Raw genomic sequence first — 21,620 nt, 5'->3', positions numbered from 1 at the left:
TGCAGCATGGCCAGGAGGGGAGAATCAGGCCCTAGGCCGCCTGCTGTGTTAGCCTGACTCCAGCCGCTCTGCACGGCCCTGCCAGGCCAGGCCGGGGATTTGGGGAACTGTCATAAGGGCCACTCAGGTGTTGAGTCCCCACAACAGCACTCTGCATGGGGGCGGGCCCCTGCTCCATTTTCTCTGGACAGAGCCCCCCCACATGGAATCCTCTGAACGTCCCTGCCACAATGGAATCAGGTGCCCGATTCCCCTAGGCTCCTTTGCTATTTCCAGCCCTCCAGGCTAACCAGCACGCTAGACAAGGGCAGCCCAGAGACCAGCCCAGCAAACACCCCAGCCCCAGCGGTAGTGACATCCGCTGAACCCGGGGCGAACATGGCAATTCACCCCTGCGAATGGGATTTTGTGGGCAGGTGGCAGCCTGTGAAAGGATGTGGAACCTCGGCTCCCATCTGCCCCCCAAGCAAGCAGGAGCCTGGCGAGCCGAGGGCCCGTCGGACGAGTTTACATTTTTGCAGCACACTGTTTAGTGGCTTGGCGACTCTTAGCAGCTCTGTATCGTTAGCTGAGCCAGCAGGGGACAGATCCTGTTTCACAGGAAGTTCCCCCGATTTTCAAACTCTGTTCAGAAGGGGAATGAAGATTTTAAGAAGTTTTCAACGAAATGAAATTCTAAAAAAGTGAGTTTGAGTTTAGCGATGTTCCAATTTTGACTATTAGCTTTTTTTTAAATTAAAGTTTTTGTATAAACTGAGTTTTATTTCAAGAAAAACGAGCCTGTTCCTAAAATGTCCCGTGGGGACACTGACCAAAACAGTCAACACTGACCCTTTAAGGAAAAAAGCATTTTGATGGGAGAGAAGCATTTTTGTAGGAAATTTGAGACCAAAAAGGTTTCCCAGCCCAGCCAGCTCCAGACATTAGGGGTTTGTGGGGAAACAGCTCTGGCACCAACGCCAGACTGGTCTCTGGTGAACGCTTTAACAGCTGCCGCTGGACTGGTCCCAGTGACCGGAGCACGGTTACAGACATGGCCTAACTGGCCTCAGCACTAAGGCGCCAGACCGGGAATTCAATATGCAGGTGTCAAACTCAGTTGAGCTAGCAAGAAACGATCAGCTGGTAAGAGCCATTTAGGGGGCCTTTCAAGGCTTCACCAGCCAGCTCCCCAGGGTGTGGAGGGGAGGGGAAGGGGGGGGTTGTCAGTCACTATCACACCCACAGCATGCTGCCTGGAGGGCACCAGGCTTGGGACAAGAGAGGGGAGAACAGACGTTCAGGTACCCAGTGACCTTCCCTGGGTAATTCAGCTAATTTGTTTTACCGTAGCACCCAGGAGCCCCAGTCATGGACCTGGGCCCTGCTGCGCTAGGTGCTGTACAGAGACAGCCTGCCAGCTCTAGACTCCCCACAAGGGTACGGGAGCCCAGCAGGCAACAGCTGGGAGGGCAGCACTGACCAGGTTGAAGTGCTGCTGCAGCTTCTCGTTGGCGTAGTTGATGCAGAACTGCTCGAAGCTGTTGACTGTGAACGTCTCGAACCTGAAGGAGAGACGGGGGTGGGGGTGACTAGGAGGAAGGAGAGGAGGACGACAGGGGAGCTGACAAGGCCTCTCCAAGGGTTTGTGCTTTTCAACAAGGAGAATTATCATAGAATACCAGGGTTGGAAGGGACCTCGGGAGGTCACCTAGTCCAACCCCCTGCTCAAAGCAGGACCAAGCCCCAGACAGATCTTTACCCCAATTCCCTAAATGGCCCCCTCACGGATTGAACTCACACCCCTGGGTTTAGCAGGCCACTGCTCAAACCACTGAGCTATCCCTCCCCCCGAATTAGTGGGGGAAACAAGTCCAGCTTGGTTCAGTGCTGGAGCAGAGAGGGGATTCCTGGGCCTAACACTGCTTTCCACCCCATAAGCTTCAGCAACGCCCCAAGTTGCCCTGAACTCTCGGGTCTTCCGGGGGGTGGGGGTGGGGGGGAAACACAACAGCCTCTAGGCAGGAGCCCAGCAGGGACGGCCAGGGAGCACTCCCCAAGTGCACCAGCAAGAGCAGGAGATGGGGAGGGGGAAGGACACGGCTACGGCCCACAGCTGGCCAAGCCCAATGAACACTGACAACCAGAGCCGCTCTCGAGCTCGGCCCAGCCTCATACCCTAGTCGTGCCCACACGGGGCTGGCGTTGGATTTCCCAGACAGTCTGCCAGGTAGGCACCTGCACCCCACGTGGGGAAGGGGAACAGGAGAGCTAGGACCCGCCAGCTCAGAAGACCCCAGAGGAGATTGGCCAGGGAACTGGCCAGGTGTGTGGAGAGTCACCCAGGCAGTCCATGCTCTGAGGCCACATCACCTGGCTAATGCAGGGCACCGGCCGCCCGGCTGGCTCACTAGTAGAGAGGTTTCGCCAGGAAGGACCCCATGTCGATTCACTCCCCTGCGCAGGCACAGACCCTCCTTCACACAGGGGTGAGCGGAGGCTGGTCCAGCGTCCCTGGGGAGCCTCGAGCGAGGAAGGCTGGACTCCACGCAGGCCCGGGCCTTACCCGTAGATGTCCAGGATGCCGATGGAGGCCTGCTGCCTGCAGGACGCCCGCAGGGCTTTGTTGATCCTGCTCACGATCCACTTGAAGAGCTGCCCATAGATGTGCTTGGCCAGGGCATCGCGGGAGTTCAGGGCCTGCTGCCTGGACATTGGCTTCACGTAGGTCTCGCTGGCCGTGACCAGCTTGCGGTAGCAGAGCCAGCGCGAGACCTGGGACTTCTCCACGCCCAGCAGTGTGCAGAACAGGCCCAGGGCTGCATCGCCCGGCTGCACGGAGACGGAAACCTCGCATCAGCTGTGCTGCTGTGGGGAAGGGAGCCCTCCCCATGACCCCCAGCCAGTACTGGGAGAGCCACCGGGGGGCTCAGCAGAGCCCCCCATTCCGAGCCAACAGCCCAAGGCCCATACACCTGCCCCTCCCCTCTAGCTCGGCTGAGGCAAGGGCCACCCTCGTCAGTCCGGCAGTCCGCTGCCCCCAAGGCTGCTGCAGGGTGTAGGGAGCCGGCTCCCCCTTACCTCAGCGAAGCAGCTCTCCCCGTGCCGGTCCTTCGCTCGGAGCTGGATGTTGCCCAGGTGCAGGATAGAGGCCAGGAGGCTGAACAGTTCCAGCTGGCTTGACTCATGGACCCCTGCAGAGCGCACAGCACATGGTACCGCACCAGGCCAGGCGCGAGGCAGCCCCATGGAGAGGGCCACTAGCTGCTCTCCCTCCCGCTGGCCCCAGGACAGCTTCAGCTCAGACAAGGAGCCAGCAGCCCCCACCCCTGCCAGGAGCCAGTTCTACAGTGACATTGACAAAGCTCCCCCCACCCCCGAGAAGCCCCAGGCAGCTGCCAGCAGGGAACCGGGGGTGGGTGGGGGGAGCCTGCCAGGGGTCAGAACCATGGATGGGTCATTCCTTCACCATCCACTAGGGGGTTCCTTGCACCTTCCTCAAACATCAGGCTGACCAAGCCTGGCCTGATGGGGTACAGGGACTCCCATGCTCCTCGCAGTGAGAGTGCAAAGCCAGTGGGGATGCAACCTCGACTCCCCACCCCCAGCCGGAGGTGGTACCAGACCAGGCAGGGACAGCTACCCAACAGCGAGAAGGCGTTCCGTGTGCTCTCCAGGTCAGCGGCATCATCAGTCGCCTCAAGGTGCGTGCACTGCCCCTGGTTGGTGTAATGGAAGGATTCAGCCCCACCTGCAGGGTTAGAGATGGACCAGTTAGTTCCCTTCCACTGTGACCAAGCAAGATCAGCAGAACAGCCCCACTGCCTCTGTCTCGCCTCCCACAGCTTCCCTCAGCTACTCGGGTAGCTACAGTCCTGCTCCTAGCCCAGACAGATCCCCATCCCTTCCCTGGTGGAACACGGCCAGACACCGATGCAGAAAGCCGTATGTCAGGGGTCGGCAACCTTTCAGAAGTGCTGGGCCGAGTCTTCATTTATTCACTCGGATTTAAGGTTTCGCGTGCCGGTCATACGTTTTAATGTTTTTTAGAAGGTCTCTCTCTAAGTCTATATATTATATAACTAAACTAGTGTTGTATTGTAAAATAAACAAGGTTTTCAAAATGTTTAAGAAGCTCCAGGGAAGGGGCGGGGGGGAAGGGGCTGGCGGCTTGCTGCACTCGGCCGGGCGCTCCGGCCCAGGAGCGCGGACCCCGTGGCTTGCCGCACCGGGCAGTATTTTTAATGGCATGCTGGAGTCCCATCAGGCAGCAGCGTGCCATTAAAAATCAGCTCGTGTGCCATCTTTGGCACGTGCGCCATAGGTTGCCAACCCCTGCTGTATGAAGGGGCCACATTCTTGGTGCCAGGCAAGAACTGAAAGCCCCTTGGACACAAAAGCTGAGCCCTAGTGCCGGTCCGGGGAGGGTTTTAAGAATTCGAGATTTGGAACACGCACGAGTTCACACTTCTTTGCAAAAAGATAAAAATGTGTCATCCCGCCCATCCCCCCAAATATCAGTGTGGTGGGTTAATTTCAAAATAAAGTTGTCTGGTGGGCTAAAGGGGAGCCAGGCTCCAGGGGTTCCCACAGCTCCGGAGCCAGCTCCCCGGGAGCCCCCAGACTGCGGCAGTCTGTCTAATGGGCTGTCCCCGAACTGGAGACCCTGGAAGTCCTGCGGGCCCCAGCAGCCTACCAGGCTGCCTGCCAAGAAGCCAGGATGACAAGTTGTCAGGAAGCCAGACTGGAAACCAGGCAGGACTGAAACCTGAGGAACTTTGTCCCAATCAAACCCCCTCTGCAGAAAGCTTTGATTTCAAAGAACAGGCAAACTCTCCATGGAATAGTTGTTGGAGGAGCTTTGCTTGTCCCTGTGAACCAAGCCACGTGCCGTGTTTCTTCCCCATACGCTGCCAGAAGCATTTACCTTTTCAGTGCCTGCCATGAATACTGTCCAACCAGCCCCTGGTTCTCATGCTGCGCAACAGGTCAACACCAAGGGGACAGGTCCTTTAGCCCCAGAGCCACCCTGGTAACCTCACCCACCCCCCCAGGTCCACAGCCCTTGCTTGAGATGTCCTGTATAGAGCCCACCCCAGCCTGGCAGCTTCCCAACTCTGCACCACCCAGAGCTGCTGCTGCAGGGACAGTGCCCGGCTCTTGCTGGCACGCTGGCTGCCCGGGGAGGCCCTGCTTCTCTGCCCGTGGGGCTTACCGAGGCCCAAGCCTTGGAACTCCGGCAGCGCGGCCGACGCGCACAGCTGGTAGAAGATGTGGTAGTTCCTCTCGGCTTTCGCCTGCACAGAGACAAGCAGAACAGCTGGTTTGGTCCAGATTTTCCTGGCTCCCCCTACCTCATCCCTCTGGCTAAAGGAACGCACAGGCCATGTCAGATACCGCTATCCCCTACTCCACAGTAACAAACCCGTGCTAGGATGGGTATCTGGCCACCCCATGCTTAGTGGCTGGTTCACATAAGAGAATAAGGGCCTACTATAGCTACCAGTGAAGGGAGTCTCTCCCTGAGCTCAAGAGAAGAGCCTCCTGCTTTTGTAATGGAAGGGTCTGAGTTCAGACTCCCTCCCACCCAAGCGGGAGCTTGTGGAAGAGCACTGCAGCCTGGCTCCATATGCACATCTGTCTGGTCTGCCTGGATCTCAGGGCATCTCGGCCACCTGCCCCCCGCTCCAGCCAGGACGGGGAGGCACAGAAGGCAACAGGGAAGCATTTCTCCAGCTTCCCCCATTGGAATTTCTGGGCACTGTTTCTGGAATAGGCATTTTAATTAGTTTAACAATATGGTGGATTTTCCCTTTAAAAAATGGAAAGCTGCATTTTAAAAAGGCTCATTTCCAAAGTGAAAAGTTAAGTCGAAAAAAGCACTTTTCCCTCCAGTCAAAAATGTTTCCTGCTTGAAAAAGTCAGCCAGCCCTCCCGATAAAAAACAAACAACCAGGTCTTGCTTTTACCAATTTGCTCACTGGAAGGGGGTTAAGGTAGCAATTTTGACCCAAGATGGGAACCTTCTAGCTTTGACGCCTGCCTCGGTCGGCCAATGGAGCTCCTTAGTGGAAGCAAAGGGTCTGTGGAACTTCCTTCCCCATGATTGTCTGACAGAGCCTGGATTTGAACTTTCAGTAAGCCAGCCAGGCTCAGCCACTCCCTCTGGCTTTGCCACCAGCGGGAAGTTCGCTGAGGAGGGCATTCATTGGTGCGTTTAACTCACTCACAAGCTCTGGCCGAATTGGTTGCAAAAACCACACTCACATCCAGGTCCTTTTGGTTGGCAGGCTTTGAATGATGGGGTCTTAACTTTTCCCATGAGAATTTACGGAAGTTTATTTCAGGCCTTCCCTTTTTCCAGCTTTACCACAGAAAACAATCAGTGATCCTGGGGGGCTGTTTGGTTCTTCCCCGCCCCCAACAGACCCCCATTTTCTTTTCACAAGAGTTAAAGCGTCACAATGAAAAATTAAAAGACTCTCCACAGCCTTTGTTGTGTTGTGTGCAGGGGAGGAAATCGCAAGGGCTTCTGTTTCCTGTTGTCAAAAAGGCCCTTTTAACTCTCACGTTTTTGTTCAGGAAGTTTCCTGAAGCTCTTGGCAAGCTGTGGCTGCACAGACCGGGCACGTTGGGGGTGGGGGGAGGATATTGAGACGACAGATTAAGACTCCCATGGAGCCTTGCATCTCGGTCAGCAACAGGGGCCCAGCTCAATCTTATATGAGCGAGCAAGGGCCCTGGGGCGGGGGGGGGGGGGTGTCCAATAGTCAGAGCACATCATGCGGCTTCACCACCATCTGACATCCGTGCACCCACCAGCCCTGGGCAGGTCATGGTGCCCCCGACCCCAGCTGCACGCTGGGAGCGCTGCCCACCACACACAGGGGCTAAGGATTTCGGGTAGTATTTGGAGCTTGCATTGAAGGAACTCCCCAATATAGGCGTAGGGACGGCCCTGCCCACTAGCTAGCAGAGGGAGCCAAGGGGAGATTTACTTCACCCCCAACTCAGAGGGCCTTGAGGGGGGGAGTTCACACACACACACACGCACCCTTCCCAGAGTCCAGTTCCTCAGCATGCTGAGATCCCGAGCCTGGCCGAGGCTGCAGTCCCAGCCCAGGCAACAGGAAAATCCAGCGAGCGAGGGGAAGCGCCAGCCACCCCTACGCCGTCTCTAAAGGGGCTTTGCTTACCCAGACCCAGTCGCCCGCTCAGCGATACCCTGGGCCGCAGTGCCCTACCCAGCCGGCGTCCTACACCCCCTGCCCCGAACAGGGCCCACCTGGAAGGTGAGGCGGGATTTCTCCAGCAGGTAGGTTTTCATGGCGGCCCCGACGATGCGATACTCATGGCTGAAGCAGATTTCCACGTATTTCCCAAAGCGGCTGCTGTTGTCATTCCTGGTGGTCTTGGCATTTCCAAAAGCCTGATCGGGAAGGGAAATGGCGCTTAGCCCTTACATGGCACTTTTCACCCTAGATCTCCGAGCACCAAGCCAAGAGCATCCTTACGCCCATTTTACAGGTGGGGAAATGGAGGCAGGCGGGTGTGGGACTCTCCTGAGGTCACCCAGCAGAGCTGGGAACACAGCACAAGTCTCCTGAGTTTTAGTCCAGTGCCCTGCCCACTAGGCCAACATTGCCGACTGGATCTATGCACCCTTGACCTCTGCACACCCCGCTGCCTCCACCCATGCTGGGCACACCTGGGACCATGCAGGTACAGGGCTGATCAGTCTGCAAGCCCTGAGCTCTCTCCCTTCCTAGCTGCGTTCGCAGTGAGACGGCTGGTGTGGGGCAGGCCTTAGGCAGCATTCCCCCAACGGTGGGTCCTGACCCTCCAGTGGTCGTGGGAAGGTTCTAGATGGGTCACAGACCCAGTATGGGGCGGGTGGGGGTCACAGTGGCAGCTCCTGTCCCACTGACCTGGACCCAGCTCCCTGCTCCTGGCAGACAGGGTCACAGCATCACTCTTACGGCCCAGCCACCCAAGCTGTTATGACAAGGGGCAGCTGGGCCGATACTGCAACCCTGATTGAGCTGGGCCCAGATCTGCAGGACAGACTCGCTCGCCAACACGTGCAATTGCAAAGAGACAAGGCCGTTGGTGGGTCGCCTTCGGGAGCCGTGGTTCTAGGGCCTGGTGCCCTCGGGAGACCTCACTGCAGCTGCCTGGAGCCCAGGCAGCAAGAAATCCTGCTGAGAGTTGTATAGAAATGGGGGTTCAGTGCTGGGACGGGCTGAACACTGAACGAGGCCCAAGCTACCTGCTCTCTAAGCCCCAAACCGAGACAACCAGCCTCCCTTGGAGGACAGGGGCTGGGAACAGAGATGAACTGTGCCCCGATCAAGGTGTGCGTGGGGAGATGGGTCTGTGCGGGATCAGAAGAGTCTTTGGGATGCTGAGTGGTCCCCAGACACCCTCATCCAACCCCATGAAGCATTGCCAAGTCACTGGATGTAGCCAGCCGGGCCCAGGGCCGGCTCCAAGCACCAGCTGAGCAAGTGGTGCTTGGGGGGGCAGATTCCAAGCGGGGGCATTCCCGCAGGTTGGGTTTTTTTCCCCCCCCTTCGCCGCTCCAGCTGCCCTGTAGGGGGCAGCAGCACAGAGGAGGGGAGCGCCCTGCTGGGAGCGGTGCCAGGTCTGTAGCAAGCCTGGCAGTTTGGGGTTTTTAACCCCTTCCCCACTCCGGCCGGCCGGCTTTTTTGTGTTTGTTTTTTTCGCTTGGGGCAGCAAAAAAGCCAGAGCCGGCCCTGGGGGAAGAGCCCAACTGCCATCGAAGCAGCAGCAGAAACAGGGGAACAGGCACTTCCAGCTGCCACCCTTGCAAGTGCCAACCTTATTCTGCCTTTGGGTGGATCAGGGCAGCTGGCAGGGCTGCCCCAGCGGCTCCCACGCTGTGGGCTCAGCAGGCTTCCGGGCAGAGACACTGCCCTGCAGATTTCCTCGTGCTCTTACGCCGCCCCTTCCTGGGGGCCTCGTTCCCACCCCGATCAGCCTGCAGGGGAAGCTCCTCCATGCTCGGGCCATGCTGATGGACCTTGGGCCAGAGAGGCCTCCCGCAGTCCCATGAGTGGCCCTCATCTCTGTGCACCACAGCTCTGTGCAGGGACGGCCCTGCCTGCCAGCTACGGCACGGGGAGATTTACTTCACCCCCGACTCAGAGGGCCTTGCGGGGGGAGTTTGCCAAACCTTTCTATCCCCCAGCTATGGGAGCTGTCTGCTTCTCTCACCTTGGGGAGGCCATTCATCAGAGACCCCGCCATACAGCTGCAGTCGCTTCCCAAGCCGGGGGTGGGAAACCACATCTCCCACACAGAGCAGAGGGGAGGGGAAGAACCCAGGCAGGCTGGGAATGCAGCTCCCTTCCAGGATAAAAAATAAACCGAGACCCGTAGGAAGGGAGCAGAGAGCTGCCTCCTCCGAGCAGGGCAGCCAGCCAGCCGACAGGAGATGTGCCCCGCCAGCAGGGAAAGGGAAGCAGGAAAGCGAGGCATGCCAGGCCCCCCGCCAGGCTGCTCTGCAGAGATCCCCTCCCTCAACCCCTGAGGGGCAATACCGTGCCAAGCACAGCTGCACGGCGGTGTGTTTAGCAGGGGCAGGGAGGAGACCACACAGATTCACCCCGTATCAGAGAGCGGATCTGGAGCCACTATCCCTGCTCCTTCAGGAGAGACGAACAGCACCTACCTCCATGATGGGGCTCGAGGCCAGCACCTTCTCCTCCATGCTGGAGTCACCCAGGGATCCCCCGACCAGGGCAAAGTACCGCATGGCATATTTGGCCGACGCCGTCTTGCCAGCACCCGACTCGCCGCTGATGATCAGCGACTGGTTCTCGTTGTTCCTGCGGGAGGCAACGGGAGCCCGTCGCTGTGGGAGATGGGGGCTCCGCGAGGGCAGAGACTCAGCAGGAAAATACCCTCTTTAGTCACGGCTGAACCGCCAGACGCTAAGGAGCCCGGCTGGGGAAGTCGCATGTTTCTCCTGGCCCGGAGTTTGCTCTGAATGTCCCATGGGCTCTCCCAGACATGGCTGGGCCAGGAGCTACCCGAGGGCACCCTGGGGACCATCCGGCCCCTCTGTGAGTTAGGACAGGCAGCAAGCGGCGTCAGGGTGGAGCAGGAGGGATGAAGGCTGATGTGGGCTGGGTCTGAACCTGGCATGCTGGGGCCACGGGGAAGCCGCTGCACCAGGGAAACTAGCCGGTTTGACTCACCCCACTCCCTGGCGGTTCTATGCACCCATCTAACGGGGAGGGAGAGATGGAGTCTGGCTCCCCCTGCTGGGCAGGCTCAGCACTGCAGTCCCATCTGGGGGCTGAGAAGGGGCCAACCCCCAGCATTTCCCTACTCCCCTCCAAGGAGAAGCATTGAGCGGCTTTTCTTGGGCAGGGGAGTTTTCAGACAGACCCTTCCTCGCAGGGTTGGGTTTTAAGTGACGCTCAGCTGCGCTCCAGCAAACCAGCCCCACACATGGCAGGAGCCAGCCCCACCCATCCTGCCACCACTCTGCCTCGCAGAGACAAATGCACATTCACCCTCCCCACCTGTTTCCACCGCCCTGGCTGGGAGCCAGCCCCAGGGAGCACGGGGTTTTATTTTAAAGACAGCTGCTCCTGGCTCAAGCAGCCCTTCCTTCCCCCGCTATGATGCCCCAAGAGGGGCTTTGTTCCCCAAGAGCTGGGGAGAGCAAGCATCTGCCCCACCTACAGCCATTAGCAAGTGCCAGCCTCCCCACCATTCGGCTTGGTCTCGGGGGAAGCAAGCAGTGGGGCATGCACAGAGCCCTGGTTACACATTTACCTCCTCCAGGAGCTGCTGAGGAGCCACTGGGCTGTAATTAAGCTGCTGGGGTCCTTCTGATGCAGTTAATAGGCTGGGCTGGCAGGGGCCATTCTAGGGAGCTTATTTGGTCTCATCTCAACATCCTTAACCAGCTGTTTGGTTGCTTCACCCCCAGTTCTCTGGAGCCCCATGCCGAGGTGACCCCCGGTGGACCTGGGCATCAGGACGGTGGCGTGTACTGAACCAACACTAAGGTTGTACCTTGGGCTCTCCCACATCAGCCACCAGCTCCATTAATCAGAGATGAAACACCCTGGAGAGTCTGCAGTCGCAGACGTTTGTCTTAGGGTGCGTCTACACAGGAGCAGGAGGCGAGGTTCCCGGCTCAGGCAGACATACCCCCGCTAGCTCTGATTGACTTGGCTGCTAAAGATAACGCAATGGCAGTGGCGCAAGTGGTGGGGTGGGTTAGCCACCACCAGAGCCGTAACTAGGTATTTTTGTGCCTGAGGCAAGAATATAAAAGTGCGCCCTCCCCCAGGGGCAGCTCTTTGGCAGCAATTCAGCTGCGGGTCCCTCAGTCCCTCTCGGAGGGAAGGGCCTGCCACCGAATTGCCGCCGAAGAATGGATGAAGCGGCAGCAATAGAGCCTGTGATTTTGGGGAGTCAACTCATGATTTTTGACTGCTTGGGCTGGTAATGTTGCTTCCAAGATGGTCTTTGGTTCCCGTCCAGTTCCAATCCAGAGAGGGACTCACAGGTTAAGAGAGGAGGGAGGTGCTGGATATCAGCAGTGGCCACTAGGGATCAGCAAGTGCCCTGAGAATGCTGGGAGTTCAGGTCTGCAGGGCAGGATCAGGGGTGGCAGGTTTGTAGAAATTGTGATGGTGCCGAGAACCCACCCCCACCCAAACTCCACCCCCCCCAAGGCTCTGGGAGGGAGTTTGGATGAGGGAGGAGGTCTGGGGTGCAGGCCCTAGGCTGGGGATTGGGGTGCAGGCTCAGGGGGGGAGTTTGGAGATGGGAGGGGTGCGGAGGATGGGGTGCAGGGGTGAGGGCTGTGGCTGCAGAGGAGGGGCTTGTAGTGTGGGAGGGGCTCAGAGGGTTGGGGGGGGATGAGGGCTCTGGCTGGGACTGGGAGGCTTAGGGTGTGGGGGAGCTCAGGGCTCGGGCAGTGGGTTGGGGTGCGGGGGGGTGAGGGCTCTGGCTGGGACTGGGGATAAGGTGCTGGAGGGGCTCAAGCAGAGGATCAGGGTGCAGTGGGGGGGTGAAAGCTCTGGCTGGGGGTGTGGGCTTGAGGCGGGGCAGGGCTGGGGATGAGTTTGGGGCGCAGGCAGGCTGCCCTGGGACAGGGGCCAGAGAGGAGGGCTCCCCCCAGCCCTTTCCCTGCCAGCAGCAGCAAGCTCTGGGGGAGGAGCCCCCCCAGCAGCACACTCACCCCCCCACTGTCACTGCGTGTGCTCCTAGGGCCCCTCAGGCCCAGGAATCTCCCTCGCCTCCCCCGTGGTGGGTGCCGGGGGCGCTGCGTGCGCCTCCTCCCCTGCCGTTGCCTCTGACTGTAGCCTCACTGGGGGTGGGGGATGGGGCTGCCTCCTTGCCCAGCATGGGGCAGGAGCGGTGACTGCGGGTGGGGCGGCCCCCTGGGCTGCTGGAGGGTCCCATTGGAAAATGAAAGGGTCTGAGGGAGGGGAAGGGCAGGCTCAGAGTCAGTCTGCCCTGGCAGTGAGGTGGGGGCACTAGGACCCTGCGGCAGCAGTTGCTGCAGAGCAGCTGCTCTGCTCCAGGCTTGGAAGGGTGGGGGGAAGCAAGTTGGGGTCCGGGGACACTCGGGAGAGGGGCACGCGCAGGTGGGGCCGGGGGGAGATCACCCCAGTTATAAATCTCTCTGCCAGCAGCTTCCCACCACCACCACTTTCTGCGCCCCCCAGCTTTGTGCGCCGGAGGCAAGTGCCTCACTTGCCTCGGCCTTGTTACGGCGCTGGCCACCCCCACACACAATGTCGGCTGAAGCTCAGGTACATACCTGGGGGAGCCACCCTAGCCACAGCCACCCTGCTATATTTAGCAGGCTGGCTTGATCAGAGCTAGCGCGGGTACAGCTCCCCCAGCAGGAAGTGACACCTACACTGGAGATGGACCTTGGAGGCAGACGCTCCCGCACTTCCCTCTAGAACAGGGTCGCACGAACTAGCTTCAACCCCCCCCAGCCTGAGTACCACGTACCGGCAGTCGCATTTGCGTCTACACACGTGGACCCATCAGGTTACTGAGCCATCAGAACTTGCTGAGAGCTTCCCTCAAACCACACGTCATGTGCCCACCCCCAGACTGATCAGCGCCACACGCTTCAAGGGAAGACACAAAAGGCCAAGGAACCAGTTTGTTTTGCAGCAATTTCTTTAGACTTAAGCATCCACACAGATAGTCAATTCGAGGATTAACAGAGCCACGGCCCCTGCTGCAGACTGGCCCAAACAGAACGGGTCTCCCACTATTAAATTCTGGAGAGAGAGAAATTTCTGGGGACCCCCACTGCCTCCATTCTATTAGATTCTGTGGGATTTCTCCCCAGGGCACTGCTCTGCTGCTCATCAGTCTTACCCCAGCTGAGCCTTTTCGGAGGCTGGGATTTTCAGAAAGGCAGATGCTCGGCTTCCGCTGCCCTTTAGCCTCTGAGAACCCCGGCCATGCTCTGTGCTGCTCAGACGGGCCACCAGGTTCCTCCCATTGGCCAAGGTTGGGCACTGCTGGCCATGCCCCGCAGCATCGCTCCAGGGTGCCATCCTGCCAAGTTCCAGGCCCTTGGACTCTGTTTTGCGTCCCCCACATCTTTCCAGCTGTGGAACACCTCTCTCCTGAGCCCAGTCTCACTTCTTGTTCAGTTGCTCTGAGCAGCTCACAATATGGAGACTGGGAGATCCCCTGTGTTCCCCCCACCCCGGCCAGGATTCCTGACCTTTAACATTACTTGAGATCTGCAATGGGGTGGCACCCACCTCTCGCAAGCGCCCCCTGCTGGAGCATGCACATGCCTGCAGTTTTTCTCCACTCACAGTGCCCCCTGTTGGCCGCTGTGCTTGTCAGGAGGGTCTTTGGTGACTCAGCCCTCTGGCCAAGTCACTCTGTTCATGGGTGGGCAAAACAAACCCACCCCTTCTGGGGTACACAGTCCCAAGTGTCCCCCCTGTCCTGCAGCCCTCCCAGGCTCAGCCTTTAACCAGTCCAGCAGGGCCCATCACAGTACTGCTTGGTCCAGCTGGGTTGCAAGGCTCCTACCCTGGAGCTGAGCAGTGCCCCGAGGGCTTCTTCCCTGGGGACTCCTTGCCCCCTACCTGAGTCCTCAGTGACTCCAGCCTTCCTGTGAGCCACCCCTCTTGGGCTCAGTTCGCAGAGTCAGCCCCTTCCCTGGGGTGCTGGTGCTGCAGTTCTAATCCCCTTCCTTAGGGCATAACCACGTCCCCTGGTGCAACCCACTGCTCTGGGTCCCAAACCAGGGACCCTTTAAACCCTGTGTTGCATCCTTTTACTAACTGCTGCTCAACATTTCCCTAGGTCACTTCCCCACAGCCCATCTTAGCCGAGTCCCAGCAGCCAGCCAGAATCTCCGTCCTCACTCCCACGGTCCCTGCCAGCAACTGCCTGCTTAGTCCCAGCAGCCAGCCAGGAGCTATTCTCAGGCTCCCCTTGTCCCTGTTTAGCAGCCTCATCTGTCCAGCTCCTGCAGGCAGCCAGGAGCACCTCATCATCCCCCAGTCCCTGCCAGCAGACTGAACTCACGCTGGCCCTGCAGCTCCTTTTATATGCACCTGCAGGGCCTGGATTGGCTGCATCCCACGTGGCCTCTCTAGGCAGCTTGGAGGACTCTCTCCACTGCCCTTTTCTGGGGCAGGGCATGGCAGGACCTTGAGGCCTCCAGCAGGGGGCCTACTCCACCCCATCACTAGATCCCAACACTCAACATAACTTAAGTCCTGTTTGTAGCTAATCAGCAACAATAGCCCATCCCTGGGGATCCAGCTTGGAAGGACCTGGGGTCCAGAGAAGTGTGTGTGGGGGGGCTCTTCTGCACCAATCACTCCAGCAGGACAAGGAGCCAGCGAGGGATGCGTATGTCACAGCATGCCGGGTGCGGCCTGCCAGAGCTCTGCTCACCTGGACATCTGCTTGTACGCGTCCTCGGCCACGGCGAAGATGTGGGGGTCCATGTCACCCATGTTCTGGCCGCTGTAGGCGTAGATAACCGGCTCCTCGTAGATGGGCAGCTGCTTGTAAGGGTTGATGGCGACGAGGATGATACCTGGGGGCAGGAGGGAGGATAGTCAAACCCAGCCGCGAGCAGAGGAGCGGGGCAGGAGATGCCGTGAGAGGGATCCTCCAGCAGCTCCAATTAAGCTGGGGGGGGGGGCATTTGAGCCAGCACTGAAGTGAGCCATGGCAGGTATTTGATGTGTGCAGCCATCACATGAGCCTCAGTACCATCCCCCCAGCTGCCATTTTATTGGGGGTGGGGGGCTAGGAGACAGAGGCGATCGCTCCTCCCAGGAAGAGCAGGAGGCTCATTTGTGGAGGGCCAGAAAGCTCAGGTCACCTGGAAAGCCGGGCGTGGAACCCCGGTGTCCGACTCCCTCTCCCCTCCTCCAGCTGCTGGACCCTGCCCCCTGGGGAGCGCTGCGGGTTACCGAGCTCGAGGACTCCCCCGCACAGAAGAGTCCCAGGGGAGCCAGCGACCAGGCGCTCACCGCAGTAGGTGTAGATGGTGTTGGTCTCCAGGAAGCGAGTCCGGAGCGTGTGCAGCACGGCCGGCTCGTGGAGGTAGCTCAGCGCCACCAGGTCGTTCTCTCCTGACAGGTAGTCGGGGTTGCGCAGGAAGGGCAGCTGGGGGCACCGGGGGTCGAGGGGGAAGGTCGATTCCTGTCACGGGGAAGGAGGTCAATGGAGAACAGCTGAGCTTGCTGGAGCCAGTGCCCTCAACCTCAGGACAGCGTTAGTCACGGCTCTAGCCCCCCAGGAAGGCACTTGGGAGGCTTCCGATGAAGCCAGGCTGGGTCACCCCCACCCAGCAGCAGCTGCTCTCCCCAGCCCAGACCTGCTGTCACCCCCAATCCCCTGGGACTTGGCCTCTAAGCCACCGCCACCAGACCAGGCAGCGCTGCACAGGACGGGTGGGATGCCAACCAGCCCTTTGTCCTGCGGAAGGGACTGAGGCTCCTCATGGGAGAGATGCCGGCTCACCCTGCCAGGAAGAACTTCTCCCTCCCTCCAATGCAGCAGGCGAGGGGTTAGCGCAGCCAAACGGGCATTTGCCTGTTCCCAAAGCCCCCTGCCAGGCCAGTCGGAGGTGGAGGATGAGCAGGCTGGGAAGTTGCCCTGCATACCAGTGTGCAGGAGGAACAGGTGCGAGGAAGCCCAAGTTAGCCATGACTAGGGCCCTACCAAATTCACGGCCATGAATATGCATGACGGGCCGTGAAATCTGGTCTTTTGTGCGCTTTTACCCAATACTCTACATATCTCACGGGGAGACCAGCGTTTCTCAAACTGGGGGTCCTCACCCAAAAGGGAGTTGCAGGGGGATCACAAGGTTATTTTAGGGGGGTGGCGGTATTGCCACCCTTACTTCTGTGCTGCCTTCAGAGCTGGACGGCCAGAGAGCAGCGGTTGTTTGCCGGGTGCCCAGCTCTGAAGGCAGCACCCCACCAGCAGCAGTGCAGACGTGAGGGTGACAATAGCATCCCATACCACCCTTACAGCTGTGCTGCTGCCTTCAGAGCTGGGCAGCTGGAGAGCGGCGGCTGCTGACTGAGGATCCAGCTCTGCAGGGAGCAGCACAAGTAAGGGTGGCGATACCATACCATGCCCTCCGCACTGCTGCTGGAGATGGCGCTGCCTTCAGAGCTGGGCTCCCGGCCAGCAGCCCCCACTCTCCAGCCACTCAGCTCTGAAGGCAGTGGCACCGCCAGCAGCAGCGCAGATGTGAGGGTAGCAGAACCGCAACCCCCCTACAATAATTTTGGAAACCCCCCTGCCAAAAAACCCTCCTTTTTGGTCAGGACCCCGACAATTACAACACCCTGAAATTTCAGATTTCAATAGCTGAAATCACGAAATTTACTATTTTTAAAATCCTATAACCGTGAAATTGACCAAAACGGACTATGAATTTGGTAGGGCCCCAGCCATGAGCCACAGGGCCGCTCGGTGGGGGGGGGGGGTAAGCGGGGCAATTTGCCCTGGGCCCTGCAGGGTCCCCCACAAGAGTTTTTTGGGGCCCCTGGAGCGGGGTCCTTCACTCGCTCTGGGTCTTCGGCGGCAATTGGGTGGCGGGCCCCCCGCAGCTGAAGACCCCAGGCCCCCTGAATCCTCTGGGCGGCCCTGATGAGCCATCAGCACCTGCTTCATCCAGTTATGCTTTGAGGCACTTGCCAGACGTCTGAGCAGCCTCCAAGCCAGTGACGCCAGGCAGAGCCGTGGCTTGTCCTAGGCAGGGCCAGGCCCTCCAGCCAGGCCCACGATTCTGTCAGGGAGGTCACGGAAGGGGTGACTTTGAATCAAGTCGGTGACATGTTGGAAGTGGTGGCAAACACGCTTGATGAGGCCCCACAAGCAGAGTGGGCTTTGCAACCTGGTGCTTGGGGTCGCAATGCCACCGATGTTTGGCCCGTCCATCCCTCCACAGATGGAGACGGAGGGGCCAAATCTCAGTGGCACGGCAGTGCGAGCCCAGGCGCTAGGTTGCAATGCCCAGAGCCCGGCCCAGGCCCACAGGACAGGAGCTGCTGCTGCAGTGGGGTGATCTCACTCTCCAAACCCACCCTCAGCACCCCCACTACACTCGTGCACATGGATGTAGTGAACACCGCCAGGCGGGGACCTTCCCGTGGCTTTCCCCAGCACCAGTGCCCGGAAATTCACTGGCACATTAGGCAGCGCCGGCGGGGGCAGCCCCTTCGCTTGGCAGAGGGGAATGCCACTCGCAGGGGGAGGGTTGGAGGACAGATGCCAGTTCTGCAATGAGGCCAGGCACTCCCCCTCCTGTCTGAAGCTGCCGGGGCACCTGCTCCCCTGGTCGCAGCAGGGGGCTGGACACGGAACTCCAGGCAGCCCCAGGAGAGCAGTCTGCTGCCAAGCTCTGCAGACGCCATTCCCACCCCAAGGAAAGTGCATTTGCCAGAGCGACTGGGCAGACAACAGAACCCTCCATGGGACAGAGCTCCACCCCTGACCACAGCAGCCCCCGCTGTGCCTATTTCACCTAAGACCCTGTCAGTACCTGCGCATCTGCCTGCAGCATGGATCTGGGACTGCTCCCACCCCAGGGAGCTATGCAGCTTAGAACAGTGTCTCCCCCGCACCCCATGCACTGGAGTTAGTGGGGGGGGAAGGCTGGGGTGCCACCTACTAGACCCTGCAGGCCAGAAGGCTCCCTGCCTTACCGAGCCATCTTCCAGGCGGAGATGGAGGAAGCCGTCTCCTTCCTCGTAGCCCCTGGTTAGTTCTGCAGATTTCCAGACTTCCAGGCAGTCAGGGATCCACACCCGGGTGCCCTGCAGGAAAAGCCAGGGGGGAAGCACAGAAACGAGACATCAGACACAAGGGAAGAACAGGGATTCTTCAGCTGAGCCCCTCCCCCGGCAGCTGTGCCAGGTGCAGACCCCCAAGCTGAATGAGTGAGTGGAGGGGTGCCGAGGTACATAGGGGCGACCTCTGCACCCAGCCACACGAGGTCACTTGGGAGCCCAGCTGTGCTCTTCACCAGCCATCGCCAGGGTCTGCAGGTAGCAGGGCGAATTTGGCAGGGCAGGGGCTGGGATGGTAGCGGACACCTGAGTTCCTGCAGTGGAAAGAGGACGAGAACTGGCCAGTGGGAGACGCGCTCACCTTGCAGGCTTAGGCTGGGACATTCAGCCTCTTCCATTGGCTTTGTCCTCAGTGCTCTGGCAGCTGAAACTTTGGTGGTTCGTTCCAGGCTGTTTAATGCCCCCTCAGTGCTCAGTTCAGCTACCAGTGACTCACGGAGAAGAGCCCAGCTTGGCCCCCCTCCCATGCCCTGGCTGGCCAAGGCTGCAGCAGGAGGACCCATCTGGCATGAGCCAAGGGGCTGCACTTTCCGCATCCCCTCAGGCAGGGGAAGCCACCTGCTCCATGACTGGCTCTAGGGACAAATCTCCTCTTACAACACTGGGGAACAGCACGGCCGAGCTCTCAGGCTGCACCCAGGAAGAAACCCTCGCGCCAGCTGGCAGTTTGCCTACAAAAGCCCTTCCTGGCATCTGCAGGGAACCGAGCCCGTCACTGCAGACAGGCCTCTCCCTGCACACCCAGCCCCATTCGAAGGCAACGGCCATTGGCAGCACCAGGGCACGTCCATCCGGGATCCACACTGCAGGAGCCTAGCAAAGCAGTCTGTTACGCCGCTCCGCGCAGGGAGTCACTGGGACGAAGTCTGTGCAGGCAGGGGGTGTGCGGACCCCAGAGCAGCTAACAGAGCAGGGACACGAAATGCCTGAGACCAGGAAGAGACAGAGCCATTTTGGAGCAGAGCACAAAGCGGGAAATGGCCCAAGCCGCTACTCCAACCGCAGCAGCGTTCCATGGTACGGAGGCCTGAGCATACGCCAGTGGCCAATGCACAGCTGCAGTGCAGACTCCTGGATTCTGTCCTGCCAAGGCCGCAGACTGGAGTCACCCGGGGAGATGCACACGTGGGACTGGAGGGCGATAGGAAGTGCTGTGGAGCGGGGTGAGCCGGTACGTTCCTGTGGCCAAAGTCAGAGATTGTGCCAAGGGCACAGAACAGACAGGCCTCTGGGTTCTCCTAAAATCAGAGCTCAGATCTGGGGCCTGACTTGGCACTGAAATTCTCAAGCGCCAACATATGAGCAGCCGCCTTCTCAGCGGAGGGTCTGCCAAAGCATGAAGACCCCCTAAGCTTATTTCTACCAGGTTAGGTTAAATCTTCCCCAAGGTACAAATTCTTCCTTGTCCCTCAGATGGTGTCGCTGCCACCACCAAGTGAGTTAGACAAAGATTCAGGAAAAGGACCACTTGGAGTTCCTGTTTCCCCAAAATATTCCCCCCCCCCCTGCCAAGCCCTTTCACCCCCTTTCCTGGGGAGGCTTGAGAACAATATACCAACCAAACAGGTAAACAAGGTGAGCACAGATCAGACCCTTGGGTTTTTAGGGCACTAAACACCAATCGGGTTCTTAAAAAGCAGAACTTTATTATAAAGAAAAAAAAAGGTAAAAGCAGCACCTCTAAAATCAGGAAGGAAGGTAATTTTACAGGGCAATAAGATTTGAGAGAGGATTCCCCTCTAGGCAAAACTTCCTGTGTTTTTGTAACTTTGAATGTACAAGCTAAAACAAAAGATAAGCCAACGCATTTCCTTGCTATTGCTTACAATTTTTGTAATCTTGGAGGCTTATTTCAGGTAGGGGTTTAGGAGATGGTTTTCCCTGCCCTGGCCCCTCTCTGTCCCGGAGAGAGCAACAAAGAGCACAAACAAAGCCTCCCCCCCGTCCCCCCAGCAGATAAAAAAGGTTCTTCTTCCCTTATTGGTCCAGTGCCAACAAGGTTATTCGAGCTTCTTAACCCCTTACAGGTAAAGGAGGGATTTTGCGCTACCTGGAGCTGTATATCTAGGACACAGGCTCTTTCTCAGTTAGAGCAACAGCTCCAGGTTCAGTTAGCAAGAGACGCTGGGGCTGGGAGAACCACAAGGAAAGGTGATGCCTGCTAAATTACCGGCCCTGCCCTAGGTCCTGAGCGCATCTGTGCCAGCATTTGCTTGGGGGCTCCCTCAAACTGGGGTGACAAACAAAAATTCCCATCTGAAGCTCAGAAAAGCACCATTAAAATAGCCCATACGTTTCATTTCAGCGGGTGATGCCCCAGGGTGAGCCTGATGCATAGAGGAGACCAATTAGTATCATGTAGGTCACTATAAGAGATTCAACGATATGTTATCAATAATTTATTACTCTAATTTCTCATAGCATCATCTTTAATTCACCCTTCAGCTGTGAGCTCTTACGCCTCGTAAGGGAGCTGCATGCAGATCTTTCAGCGAGGCCCAAGAGGTTTAGTTCTTGCAATTTTTCCAATACAGAAAGATCAGCAGGTTGGAATTTTCGGGGGGTGGAGGTGGGGGAAAAGCCCTTCTGGAAAAAAATGGCACGATTCCCACAGTATGACGCCCACAAGCGCAAAGAAATCAGGTGGAAGTTTCCATGAAAGAAGAATCTGTCATGGACTTTAGGTTAGAAACCTGGGAACAGTCCAGCTGGACCAGATCGGGTGTCTAGTATCCAGTCTCGGATTGTGGCCAGCATCAGAAGTTGCACCTTGCTCTGAAATAAACCTCAGCATTCAGCAGGTTAGAGTCTGCACCCTCCACATTAGATCTCCTAATCGCTTCTATTTAGAGATTCTCTTTAACGCCATTCCAACAGTTGTCAGCACCAACTGTGGCCGTTTTTGAAAACCACCTCCTGGCCAGTCCTGTCATGGCAGATAATCAGCTGAACACCACGTCCCAGCGCAACACTGTGGCCAAAGGGCCAGCAGGATCCTTGGAGGCATAAACAGGGGAATCTCAAGCAGAGGGTATTTGACTCTGGTGCGAAAGCTGCTGGAATCCAGTGTCCAGTCCTGGTCCCCACAATTCAAGAAGGATGTTGATCATTTGGAGAGGGCTCACGAGAATGATGAAAGGGTTAGAAAACTGGCCGTGGAGCGAGTGAGCTCCTTGTGTCTATCTACTTAGCTTAACAAAGAGACGGTTCAGGGGTCACTCGATCTCAGCCTGCAAGTACCCACGTGGAGAAGGAAGAGCCAAGTCGAATCTA

At 58.4% G+C, this 21,620-nt stretch overlaps 1 protein-coding gene across 2 annotated transcripts in view; it reads right to left on the bottom strand.

Annotated features, from left to right (window-relative positions):
- Positions 1–21,620, bottom strand: part of LOC120391800 (unconventional myosin-Vb-like) — a 69,920-nt gene that overhangs the window by 35,027 nt on the left and 13,273 nt on the right. For both annotated transcript variants that reach the window (XM_039515908.1, XM_039515909.1), the window contains exons 2-11: positions 18,204–18,314; positions 15,510–15,681; positions 14,923–15,067; positions 9,674–9,830; positions 7,265–7,408; positions 5,195–5,276; positions 3,623–3,730; positions 3,061–3,173; positions 2,546–2,811; positions 1,463–1,544 (exon numbers count right to left, since the gene is read on the bottom strand). In XM_039515908.1, coding sequence (XP_039371842.1) covers positions 1,463–1,544; positions 2,546–2,811; positions 3,061–3,173; positions 3,623–3,730; positions 5,195–5,276; positions 7,265–7,408; positions 9,674–9,830; positions 14,923–15,067; positions 15,510–15,681; positions 18,204–18,314 — 1,380 coding nt within the window. The remainder of the gene's footprint in view (positions 1–1,462; positions 1,545–2,545; positions 2,812–3,060; positions 3,174–3,622; positions 3,731–5,194; positions 5,277–7,264; positions 7,409–9,673; positions 9,831–14,922; positions 15,068–15,509; positions 15,682–18,203; positions 18,315–21,620) is intronic.

The sequence above is a fragment of the Mauremys reevesii genome, linkage group 26, assembly GCF_016161935.1.
Source record: "Mauremys reevesii isolate NIE-2019 linkage group 26, ASM1616193v1, whole genome shotgun sequence".
In the NCBI taxonomy this organism is placed as follows: domain Eukaryota; kingdom Metazoa; phylum Chordata; order Testudines; family Geoemydidae; genus Mauremys; species Mauremys reevesii.
This window is presented reverse-complemented; position numbering and strand designations above follow the sequence as displayed.